The 12,685-nt window shown below is 41.3% G+C and overlaps 1 protein-coding gene across 3 annotated transcripts in view; it reads left to right on the top strand.

The window, feature by feature from the left end:
- LOC143855498 (uncharacterized) overlaps positions 1–12,478 on the top strand; it is a 63,595-nt gene extending 51,117 nt beyond the window's left edge. For 2 of the 3 annotated variants that reach the window (XM_077365625.1, XM_077365627.1), the window contains one exon: positions 12,044–12,478. In XM_077365625.1, the coding sequence (XP_077221740.1) occupies positions 12,044–12,256 (213 nt within the window). In that variant the 3' untranslated portion in view covers positions 12,257–12,478. The remainder of the gene's footprint in view (positions 1–12,043) is intronic. The other variant, XR_013237893.1, reaches the window with a different exon arrangement.
- The last annotated feature ends 207 nt before the right edge of the window (positions 12,479–12,685 follow it).

Here is a 12,685-nt window from a genome sequence, read left to right as displayed (position 1 = left end):
CCTCGGACAACAAGGTCACAGCCACAGTTAGCAAAATGTGATTCGGCACAAAAAACGGGACGACAAAAATTCGAGTTTAATACGGCATTGGCATAGTTGTCAAACTCTTACGAGTCAACTCTCGAGTCGAGTCGCCTCTGTTGAAAACTCTTACGAGTCATCTGCTGACTCTTATGAGTCGCTCCGAGTTGAGTAAAAAAACTATGACTCTTACGAGTCGAATTGAGTCATTGGGCCTGGGCTTTCTTGCTTTGATGGTTGAAAACTTGGAATAAGAACTTAAAACTTAATTATTTTTGTTCATGCAAGTTACAAGCATGTAGTTATTTACTAGTAAATGGTGGGCCCCACGCCATCAAAACATGAGATGTAAAATGGCGGGCTCCAGTCAAATGCATAGGTTTGGGTAAGGACGGTGGACCCCACCTTGTCAATAACATTAGGGGTAAAATGGTGGGCCCCACTTTCTGCATTGGTTTGGGTAGAGACAGTGGCCCCCACCAATCCTAGGCATGGTCATTAAATATTGGGCTCCACCCCATCATAGCATGAGGTGTAAAATAATTAGTTGAAACCATTAAAAAAAAGTTGGTCCCACGGTGTATGCATGGGCTTGGATAGAGTTGGTGGGCTCATCAGATCAAGGGTAAAATAGTGGACCCTACCCATGCTATTCTTGGGTATAGAATATGGGCCCCACCCCACCCAATCAAAAGATCAAAACATGATGTAGGGAAAAATATTTTCCAGGAAATTTTTTTTCTGGAAAAGGTGAATGACATTTGGAGAGTTACGTGCTTAGTATATATTATGGATGGATGGATAGATGGATAATTTTGGCTTAGTGCTTTATCTATGTGCAATTGGGTTATATTGTTTTTACATGCTTCATCTTTGGAGATATAATGATATTTTGTTCAACTACATTTCTACTCTTTTCAAAAACTGTTTCGAGTTACGAGTCGAGTCGAGTCACGGGTTGACAACTATGGGCATTGGTTCAAAAAAAAAAAAACATAGTAAAAAAAATGGAAACACAAGAAAATGAGTATAGAATTTTGTCATTTACAAAATTTAAATACTCATTTTAAACGTTTGCCTAAAAAAATGGAGAACGACACCAATAAAACACGTTTTTTTTTTATAAAAAAAAACACAGTTTAAAACGAAGTTTTGCTAACTATGGTCACAACAAGTGGTGTGAGGGGAAGTATCAAAGGGGAGATAAAGACCGTTAGCTGCAAGTTTAACATTCATATGAAAAGTAGGAAAGAAAGAACAGCAAAGGGGGGCTGTTGGTGGACTACAAGTGAAAGGATGGGGGCCAACGGCCTAGGATGAAGGTGAGAGCGTATAAGGAACCAAGGAGGAAGAAAGGGTTGCCGGTTATGGCCTAGGGCTTACGATGGTGGCCAACAGTCCTTGGACTTTAAAATCCCGTAGGGAGACAACATGGATGGAGGAAAGAGTAAGGAGGAGGAGAAGTGAGAGAAAAATAGGGGGATAGAGAAGAAAGAAGGAAAGAAAGGGGCTTCAGACTGGTTGTTGCAATCTTGGATTGCAACACAGCCAGTCGGTTTGCATAGGAGGGAAAGTCAAAGGCTGGAAAAGGGGAAAAGAAAAGAAAGAAAAGAAAGGAGGGGAAGAGAAGGAAAAGAATTAATTTGATCAAAAAGAAGAGAAGGAAAAGAATAGAAAGACAGGGGAGAAAGGAAGGAGAGAAAGAGAATAAATAAGGAAAGGGGAAGGGGAAGAGGGGAAGGAACCCTAACCTCGACGTCCAAGGCTGCTCAAGATTTCTCAAAAAACTTCATATTTTGTTCTCTTTAGGCCATTTTAAATGAATTTTAAGTGAGAATGTGGATCCTCCAAAAACCAATAGGATATTTTATAAGTTGAGTGACTTATGTTATAACCAAAGACTTAAATTACCCCACTGGAAAGCAAAACAGCTCTAAAATAAAAACCAAGACTTAAATTACCCCAATGGAAAGCAAAACAACTCTGAAATAAAAACCCCGTCATAAACCTATACTACTCTCGTAAATTGTCCATAACTTGCTCAAATTACATGCGACTTGCATGATATTGTGCTCGTCAAATAGGTAATCGAAAAACCTTTCTAATAACACCAACATCACGACAAATGGACAAGATTTGATACCCTACAAGTAGACTAAAGGTCAAAATGAAAATCATGGTCATGGCAAAGGGGTAGTGGTGACTGGTGAGGTGGTGATGGGCCCTAGGTGATGTGGACAACCCTCCACATCTAGGATCTATAATAACAATATAATGAACTATGAAGTCATAGATATATATTTTTTTAAAATGACGATTTCATTAATGATTAAAATAAGGACAAGATGGTCCATGCCCAGTACACCGAGAGGGAATGAGTACAATTACAAAAACTAGAAACTTTAACAGTAGATAGTTTAAGAAGCAACAACCGGGCATACGATCCCTGAGTACTTCTTTTGCTAAGATATCCGCTGCCTCATTAGTCGATCTCCTTCGATGTTCAATCATGGGCTCCAATTTTCGTATTAAATCCAAAATTTCTGCAATTAACCCCTGAATCCTCCACGGACCCCTTGAGGCATTTGATGCCCAACTAATTGCATTCACAGAGTCCCCGTCCACAATAAGGTGCCTTATGTCATGTTTACAGGCCCATCGAAGTTCAAACAGAAGCACTCTTACTTCTGCCTCGTTTGCATCACATTCTCCTGTCGGCCCTTAATAGGACATACTAATTGCTTCCCTTTCATCCCTTATTAGACCCCCAATCCCAGCATTACCTGAATTTCCTATGGAGCTCCCATCAAAGTTCAGTTTCACCCAACGCGATGGAGGTGACACCCACTTTGGCGTTGGTTTAGTCCGTATGGTTCTGTCCCATATGATAGCTCACTAGTTGCGCATAATATCAATTAAACAATACATGATCCTCTTTTTTGCTTTAGCCCAGGAGATGATTTCCACTCTTATAGCCGCAGCTACTCGGTTGGCACATCTTTGCGATTCCTCAAATATCCGTCTATTACGTTCTTTCCAAATGTTCCAGATAATAGTGTATGGGATGGTTTTCCATAGCATCATACCTAAATCACCAAAAGGACATGTACTCCAATTTAGCAGTACTCTCCTGATAGATTTTGGACAGACACATGCCATTCCAAAGATTCGAAACGCCTTAGTCCATAATTCAAATGAAAAGGGACAATGCAACATCGGATGGTCTAAGGTCTCTTCCGCTTCCAAGCACAAGACACATTTACTGGCTAGTTGGATCTTTCTTTTTTTAAGCTGATCACAAGTGTTAATGTGCTTATGAACCACTCTCCATGCAAAAGCTATCGCTCTTGGTGGCGCCAAGGATTTCTAGACTTTGCTACTTGAAGAGGCAAGGCCTCTGTTAATAGAGGCAAAGAATGACCTACCAGTTCCGGGGTCCATATCCTCTCATCATCTTTGAAATTCGAGCAGTACATGGAGTTTAATTGTGTGAGAAGCAATTGAAGATCTGAGATTTCTTCATTCTTTAGATCCTTCTCAGTCTTAAATCCCAAAAGCCCCGATCCATATCATTGTCTCTTACTAAGTAATCCGCCACCGACGCCTCAGGATTCAATGCTACCTTGAAAAGTCTCGGGTAGGATTCACATAGTAATTTGTCGCCACTCCATAAGTCTCGCTAAAACCTAACTTCGTGACCATTCCCAACCTTATAACAAATATGAGCTTCAAAATCTTCCTTCACTGTGCAAATGGATCTCCAGGCCCCTGATCCCATACCTGGGCCTGGGGTTTTAACGTTCCACTCTCCCCACTCCATTCCATATTTCCTCAATGCCAAAGTATAGATTTTTCATTCCCATATCGCCACAACCATATGCCCAATCCCCTTCCCATAAGAAATCCCTCTGGAGCTTTTCAATTCTCAGAGATACTTATTGGGAGTTTGTAGAGCAACATGAAGTATACTGGCATGTTTGTTAAGGAAGCTTTTATCAATGTTATCCTTCCAACGAGATATATCTCCTCTTCCAAGTTGCTAACTTCCGTTCAATTCTCTCTATGACCGGGTCCCACTGAGCTGCTGGCGGGATTCCAAATCCCAAAGGTAAGCCAAGATAGGTAATAGGTAGGGTACCTGCTTCACAACCTATTGCCATGCCATAACTCCTTACCAGATCCTGGTCCACATTAATTCCTGTCATCATGCTTTTGCAGAAGTTGATTTTCACCCCTGATACCATTTCGAACTACCTAAAGATGCGTCTCACATTAGCAACTGAGGATTCCTCATTTTCAGTGAAAACCAATGTATCATCCACAAATTGTAGGTGGGTGATTGCTTCGCCATTCACACCGGCTTTCTGACTTTGAATCAACCCCAAACTCTTTGCCTTTATTAGCATTAAGCTCAAGGCTTCTACCACCAATATAAATAGATAGGGAGCCAGGGGATCACCTTGGCTCAAACCCCTAAAGCTTTTGGAATATCCTTCCGCCGAGCCATTTATTAGAATCGAGAAGCTATTGGAAGATACCACATCATTTCCATTTCCTCCATCTTTACCCAAAACCCATGCATTGCTGTATATCTTCTAGCACCTCCCAGTCAATATGATCATAGGTCTTCTCAATGTCAACTTGAAGCACTAGCCCAGCCTTACCATCTCTTTTTACAGAATCCACTACGTCATTTGCAATTAACACCCCCTCTAACATTTGTCTCGAATCAACAAATGCTCCTTGGAATTCTCAGTGATGACAAAAGAAGCAAATGCTCCTTGGAATTGCGATATTATACCACGCATTACACCCTTTAATCGTGTTGCAAGGACCTTTGATACACCGTGGATTAGGCTGATCGGACTAAAGTCTTTTATTCTAATGATCCATTCCTTCTTTGGGATAAGAGCTATAAAAGTCCCCTTTGCCGCTTAACTGATAATGCCCCTTTCCTGGAATTCGAAGATAAAATCCATCACTGCTTCCTTGACAATACTCCAATAGTTCTGGAAAAAAGCCATGGGAAAACCATCTGGCCCTGGCGCTTTGTCTCTTTTCATCGAGAAGATGGCATTTGCCACCTCCTCTTTCGGGAAGACTCAATCCAAGGAACTTCTCTGAGCCATACTGATAGTCCGGAATTGTAAACCATCAATTTTTGGGCGCCAATCCACGATTTTAGTGTACAAAGAGGAATAGTACCGTATAATTCTATCCTTAATTTCATTCGCATTCTCCACTAGTTCATCTCCTTTAATACAGTTTATAGCATCAATCCTTCTCATATTCACCATTCGATGGAAGAACTTTGTATTTTTTTCACCTTCCTTTAACCAAACAGCCCTAGACTTATGTCGCCATCAGATTTCTTCCCTCATGAGAATCTCCTCATGTTCTTCCAACAGGCCCAGCCTCTCTATCTTTTCTTGGTTCGAAAGGTACCCATTTGCTTCCTTCCCTTCAAGGGATTCCAGAGTAGCGAGGACTTCCTCCTTTCGAGTCTGAGGTTCCCCATCAACTACTTTTTTCCTTTCCTTGATCTTCAATTTCACCCCCTTCAACTTTTAACATAGAATAAAACCTTTCCAACACTCCTGAATCTCGTTCCACCAAAGTGTTAGTTTATTTCAAAATCCGGTAATTCACATAAATCAAGACCAAACTTGAAAGGTCGAGGCCCTCCAGTGTAATCCAAAATTTCAAGTAAGATTGGATTGTGATTAGAGACAAGTTTGGGAAGGGCCCGTTGAACAATCACCGGAAATTGATCCTCCCAATCGTGTGAGATCAATATACGATCCAACCTACTCATAACTAGGCAGTGTTTAAAAATGCGGATGCGACGCGGAACGCGGCCAGAGAAAATCCTTGTCTACTCGACGCGGAACACGGTTGAAGCGGCCGAGAACGCGGTTGATGCGGCTAAGTCGGATGAGTTGTAATTTTTATAAATAATAAATGAAAAAGAAAAGGATTTATGTAACTTCTTTTAGTTGATTTTAATGAATTGACTACTTTAGTGAATGTTAGTCAGATTGATTATTTTACAGAATATAGATTTTTTTAGTAAAAGATTTATCTAACTTTAAAAAAAAACAATTGGTATAAGTTAGGAGACCGGATACACACAACATAGGATGATCCAATGATCTAAACCGTCCTTTTGATGGGCCACAACATAAACAAGTTGTGCCTAATAAAACATTTCAATAGGATGATTCTAGCCCTTGTGTGACCCATCAAATGGACGGTTTGGATCATCCTATGGTATGGGCAATATAACTCTTTTTTAAGAAACTTTTAGCCAAATGATATCAGCACATGACTATAACTAATTTACAATACTTGATGCACTATCAAATTCAAATTCGAATGTGAAGACAAACTTTGGGGTGGCATTATCAAAATAGGGCACTGCAGTATTGACAAATGGAAAAAGTGTTAAATTTGGCAGGAGAGAGAGAGAGAGATGCCAGCTTTAAAGACAAGACAACATACTAGCTGTCATATAGCTAGCTTTATCACTCTATCTATTTCTCTAGCTGTGTCTGCCATAATAAAGGACAATAGAAGTGATATATTCTACCCTTAAGGACAGCCTCCTCTACTGTATTTCTTACTACTCTTTTATAATACATGGGGCTGTCTCACGTAACAAAGGGGCGAATATAACATATCATATCTATACCTTCTAAATTTCATTTTCCACCCACAGAAATTTTGGGTTTTGCATATGTTAATCCAACGGCTAAGATTTCAAACACCTTTTAACCATTATTTGTTTTTTAAACAAATAAAGGTATAACTTTTTGGTCTTAGGTCATCGTCTTCTTCTTACCTTGAGAAACAAAAACCAACCCTTTGTGAAACAAGAAACAGTAGAACATAAACCAAGTAGCAACACCATAAATGAGACATCAACACCAATCTTTCAGATAATCAGTAACCTACTAGCAAAAATGGTTTGATGATAAAACAAAGGTTGTCGAGCTTTTGCACAGATTGAATGAGAATCAACATTGACCCAAATTTATAGGTATGATTTTTTTTTTACAGAGATCTTTTTTTCTTTTGAATAACAAGCAGTATTTGGAAAGATTAAAGGTTCGAGGAGTCATGGTCCATGGATGGGCAAAAATGGTTGCCAAAGTCGATCACATCCAGTAAAAGGATGGATTCTTGTTTGACTAGGTATGAACTCGACCGAGATGGCGCGGACTCGCCCGAGTCTGTAACTCCATGACGCGGTCACCACCATTCCACGTTGACTCGGCCGAGGTCCGAGCCGAGTCAACGAGTTTTTAAACACTGTAACTAGGCGATCCCTGTTGTTAGACCAGGTGAAATTCAATCCTTCCAATGGAAAAGCAATCAATTCATTGTCCAAAATAAAATTTGAGAGATTACTCCTGCTCGTCGTGATCCCTGTTGTTAGTCCAGTTTTTTTCGCCTCCCACTATCCACGCTCCATGCCATTGGCTACGAATAGAGTTTAGTTCCGACCACAACTTTCTCCTTTCCCTGGCCCTCACTGGACCATACGCCACTGTCAGAGTTCACATATCATGCCAATTCACCGAATTGAATCTGATCGAGACACAGAATTTACCAATCAATAGTTCCTTCATTACAAATAAACCCTCCATCCATATAACAACAATTCCTCCCGTTGTCCCCAAAGCCTCTTTTGCCACTCAATCTCTATGATTTCTCTCCCACAATTTATTGATAAGATTATCAGTTACCCCCATGATCTTACTCTATGATTGTAATAAGGTCCAATCTACAATGATGAATAAGATCTTTAACTGCCTGAATTTTCCGGTCCTCCCCCAGACCCCTTATATTCCAGAAAACCATCTTCATTTTAAACAATTTTTAGACCACCATCAACTCCCTCTATCGGCCTCCGACCGATCAGAGCCCCCCAGCTGAGTTCTGATTCACTGACATACTTAGTGGATCCACCATCTTTCCTTTCCCTATGCAATCCTTCATTTGCCACAGACCATTTTTGTGTTGAAATCCCTCATCCCGTTCTTCGATAATCTTGTGCTCTGTAAGATTCTACTTTTAATCGAGACGTTCGATTTGGCGAATAGGCTCGGAGTTTACTATTTACTCCGATGCTTAAAGGGTGTTGAAAGCTGAGCCTTCCATTTTATTCCACATCCACCCTTGGATTGAGGGGCCAAAATGGCCGGCCCATCGTTGAAGAAGCCCAATAAGTTACCAAATTTTGCTCCAAGGCCAATACGCATTAATTTCCGAATGTGGGGCTTACCCAAAGCCTTCCTTTTTATTTGGTCCAGGCTAGTTTGGTTCATTTTAATTTTCTTTTCTTCCTGCATGACTGCAATAGTCTGACTCCTTACAATCCTTTGCGTTTTTTCCAAAAAACCAGGCTCATGAACAGAGCCACGTGTATCGTTCACAGTGAGCGCCACCTTGGGCTTATGATATTCGACCTCTTAGAAATTTGAAATTTGAATTCAAATTGGGTCGGGGGCCCACAACGGGCATGGAAAGAACGGTCTTATTCAGCTGACCTGCTCCATCATCATGATCAACGGTTGAGATCTTCTTGATAGGAGGCGACAGATCTAACGATTTAGAACCGATCCCAGAATCATCGAATTTCACATTGGCCATTTGACGACCGGAGAGTTCCGGATTCCGGCTCTGATACATCCATCCCCTGATCATTCTCATGCCGGTCAGATTTTTGAAGCGCATCTCCCTCCTGAGAAGTAGGGAGTGATTTAGCAACAACCCCTGCGATCTCCACTCCAACCGTGAACCGAACATTATCAATATTTATTCGAACAAAATTTCTCTTTAATCTCTACTCAGTCGTGAAGATCTTTGGAGTTGCGAAGCTCATATCCAGGCCATGATCACCCTCCATTTTAACTTCCAAAACCGGCCCAAAAATCTTGGCCAGCGCTTCGACCGTCAAGGTTGCCCACGCATGAAGGGGGATCCCATGGAAAGTCACCCATATTGCTTTTGCCTCCTACTGGAAACCCGGATTCCACGCAGCAAGAGAAAGGAGATATTGACCCAATGCTTGACCACCTAAATTTAGGATCCTCAAAGCCATTTGAGGCGAGTCAAACATGAATAAGACTTCTTTATTACTCAGGACACAGGGTCGGGGTAAAGAAGGGATATCCCAGAACCATTTTGCCCAATCTTCAAGCTCCCATATCTCCAACTTCAATCTATCGATAAGACAGGCTTTAAGGAGTTGCTTCCTAGCGTCCACCTCCTTACCAGAAATAATGAGTGCCGAGGTGTCTCCATTATTGATAGTTTCAATTATCTCGGCGCCAGGTCACTGGCCATCATATTTTTTGTTTGACTCCGTCTTGGGCAGGGTTGCCGGATTTAGGCCTTGACACTGTCTACAACTTGTTCTCCTTCTAAAGTTGAGGTAGGAGCATCTTCTACAGGCCTAGTCTCCTGGTAGAGTCTTTAGATGAAGGGGCACTTGTTCCTTCCCTTGTAACTCAGATACACTCCTATGAGCACCCCGAGACTGCAGCCTTTGACCTCTTCGAAAGTCCATCGCCATTACTCCAGAGAGAACAATACGGGCCTCGCCGATGGCACCGAAAGTAGTAGAGCAATAAGGACATGTGAAGGGCTTGGGCCCCAAGAACCACCAAGGGGCAAGAGAGCTGGAAATCAAGGAACCAAGAAGGGCTTGGGCCCCTGAAACAGAAGATGAGCAAGGAGACAAAGAGGGCTTGCTCCCCCCAAGTCAGAAACACGGCGAGGAAGAACGAGAAGGGTTTGGGCCTCAAAGTCGCCGGCCGCTCACCCAGCAAAGAGCAACTAGGGGTGCGGGATTCAATGATCTGGTAAAGTGTCTAAAGAAAAGCTGCAATCATGCAATAGAAGGCATTTTGCAAGTCATTTGAGCAAACTGAGTCTTATGTGTGTAGGTTGCTATCAAACTATGTTGGCTAGAGGAGCAGAGACAACAAGTTGAGAAGATAAAAAAAGGTCATTGAATCAGAACGAAAAATGAAGCTCTTTGAAAGGACTATATACTTGTCAATTTCTCATAGACTTCTATAGATTGGTAAACATGAAACCCTTCAAAGCAGGAAGAATATCTTCTTGTTTCAGATCAAAGTCAAAGATAAATAAAAAACTACATGAATGGAAAGTCCCTAAAGATGGTCAGAAGGCAAGGTCAGATCACATCAATTTACAAGGAAAAGAGGTTGCATTGGATGAATCTAAAGGTGGTTTAAGGTTGTGAATTCATTGGTTTAACCAGCAGAAACTACAAGGTATAAAATCGTGTCTTGGAGTTAGTAGTCGAAGGATTTATGCTGATTTTGGGTTGTGGTTTGGACAGTTAACAGGACTCTAAGTTCTGTCCTTTCGGGGCATTTTAATGAGCTGAGATGGTTTCGGTTGTGTTGATGTTACAATCAACAACAGGGTGCAGGTTGGCATAGGTTTTGCGATCAGACAAGAGTGGGGAAGGTGTTTTAGGATCATCTAAGTTTTAGGAGTATGGCTGGGTTTTGGGTGGCTAATGGAAGGGGTATTCGAAGGTGATTTCGGGGACTAGCTTGGGCGTCAAAGCAATCAAGAAAGGGACTGTCTGCAGGTGGAGAGAAAAGAGACTTGCCTGTGCAGCGGCTCGAAACCGTGGCAACTTTCTGAGCAACAATTCTGACCGAGGGACAATTCCAAAAAGCAACTTTATTCATCAATAAAAAAAAATTAAAATAATGTTTCCAATGCTTGTGTTTAAAGACTTTGCTTTGAACGATTCGTACTCTATCTAAGACTCCTAATCCTTCTAAAAGAAGGCCAAGAAAATGACTATTGTACCCTAAAAGCCGATACACTCCAATAAACTCAAACTTCACTAAAATTTAGTAAACATGGATGAGCAACTCAACAAAAATTCGTCCAACATAAAAAATCCTGATAAAATAAATTTTTAAATAAAAATAAAAATAAACATTATTAACTCTTTGGTCAACGTGGGCCGTTGATCTGGTCACCGTTCTGATGTACGGGCGATCTCTGACGATTGGTGTACGGAAGGTAGTCCTTCGCCATAGCTCGTAATTGATCAACGATCTTGATCACCTGATTTTTTATCAAAGGGTCTTGAGTAGTCCAATCAAGGATCTGACAATATTGGGCATCGATCTGTGTGATCCAGAGGGATGTACGTGCATCAAAAAGCCCCAACGTTTTGCCGTTACCCGAAATTAAGAATCCATGGATGTGTTTTCATCCCAACAGATGAAACACCATTAAGCACCAGTAATGGTGATGGATGTTTGCAAAGGCTCTACATTGCACTCCCTGCCTCCTTTCATCACATACACCGCTGGTTCCATGGAGAAATCTTATAGTTGCCTCAGGGCTTCCACTGCGAATGAAACCAGAATCGACTCCATCCAACTTTGGTTTAAATCTGCCACCTGCCTAAAAAAAGAGTTCATGTTACATAAAACACCATTCAAATCCTGCATGTTTCTTGGATTCGACTGGTGTCTTCCCCGAGATGTAACATTATAATCAAGACAGATCAAGAAAGTCCACTTACATCAGTTGGCATTTGTGCCATTGGACTTGGCATTAGAAAGGTCATTATCATGCTAGGAGGCTGTAACTGACATATACACCTGCCACCTGAAGGGCGCCCTTCCAAAAATCAGATGAAGGGGCGCCCCCATTGGTTACTCATCACCAAAGTGCATTTATAACAGCACCGGAAATTTGTAAAAATAAATGCACTTTGGTGATGTGTAACCAATGAGGGAGCCCTTTCATCTGATTTTTGGAAGGACACCCTTCAGTTTAGACGTCCTCATGAATTTGCCAGCTTATGGTTGGTTCATTGTTCTCTCTTCTTGTATTGACCATCTCAGATTTTCTTCCTTTTGCTCTTTAATATGATTCTCTATCATTCAAAAAAAAAAGAAGAAGATGGGTGCAGGTAGTATTTTAGAGAAGTGAATGAGCTCTGTGAATGCAGGCGGAGCAAAGGAAGAAGCATACGTCTCTTCCCATACCACAATCTGTTCTGCGCCGTGTAAGAGAATTGGCGGTCATTTACCCTTACCCGCGGGAGCGCAAGTCTCGACTCAAAAATGCTGCTGCCTCTGCTGCCACACCCATCAGCGCCACTGGCACCAACACATCCATCAGCCGCAGTGGAAGGGTTGTACACAAGAAAAATCTTGTGTAATTTTGGGAAAAACATATCCCTGATTCTCAAACTTAGTTTTCTGTTTACTCCTTGACATGTACAGAACTAGTTTTTTTTAACTGTTCTAATCTGCCAAGAACTGTGATTGCATGATGCAGTTGTTGTACAAATAAAGTCCAACTTTTAGGAAGAAAAAAACTTTGAAAATGACTAATTTCTCACTGGATCAGCTATTATATTTTGAATGCTTGGTAGGGCTCATTGTAATCTAGTAAGGGCATGTTCAGCAACGATTCTTCTACTGCTGCTTACGATGCTGACGAAACAGGTGGAAACGGGAAAATGAGAATCAAACATTGGAAAAACATGAAATTTTGGAGAATTTTTCTTTTCCAAACATTTCTAAAAAAATCTTGGAATCCAAACAGGGCCTTGGGGGAGGGAAGAAGAAAACTGTGATTGTAAGTG

This window comes from Tasmannia lanceolata, unplaced genomic scaffold (assembly GCF_043159265.1).
Source record: "Tasmannia lanceolata isolate RefF3 unplaced genomic scaffold, GAP_Taslan_0.1 ptg000021l, whole genome shotgun sequence".
Classification (NCBI taxonomy): Eukaryota; Viridiplantae; Streptophyta; class Magnoliopsida; order Canellales; family Winteraceae; genus Tasmannia; species Tasmannia lanceolata.
Note: the sequence above shows the minus strand (reverse complement) of the source record. Positions and strands in the feature narration are given on the sequence as shown.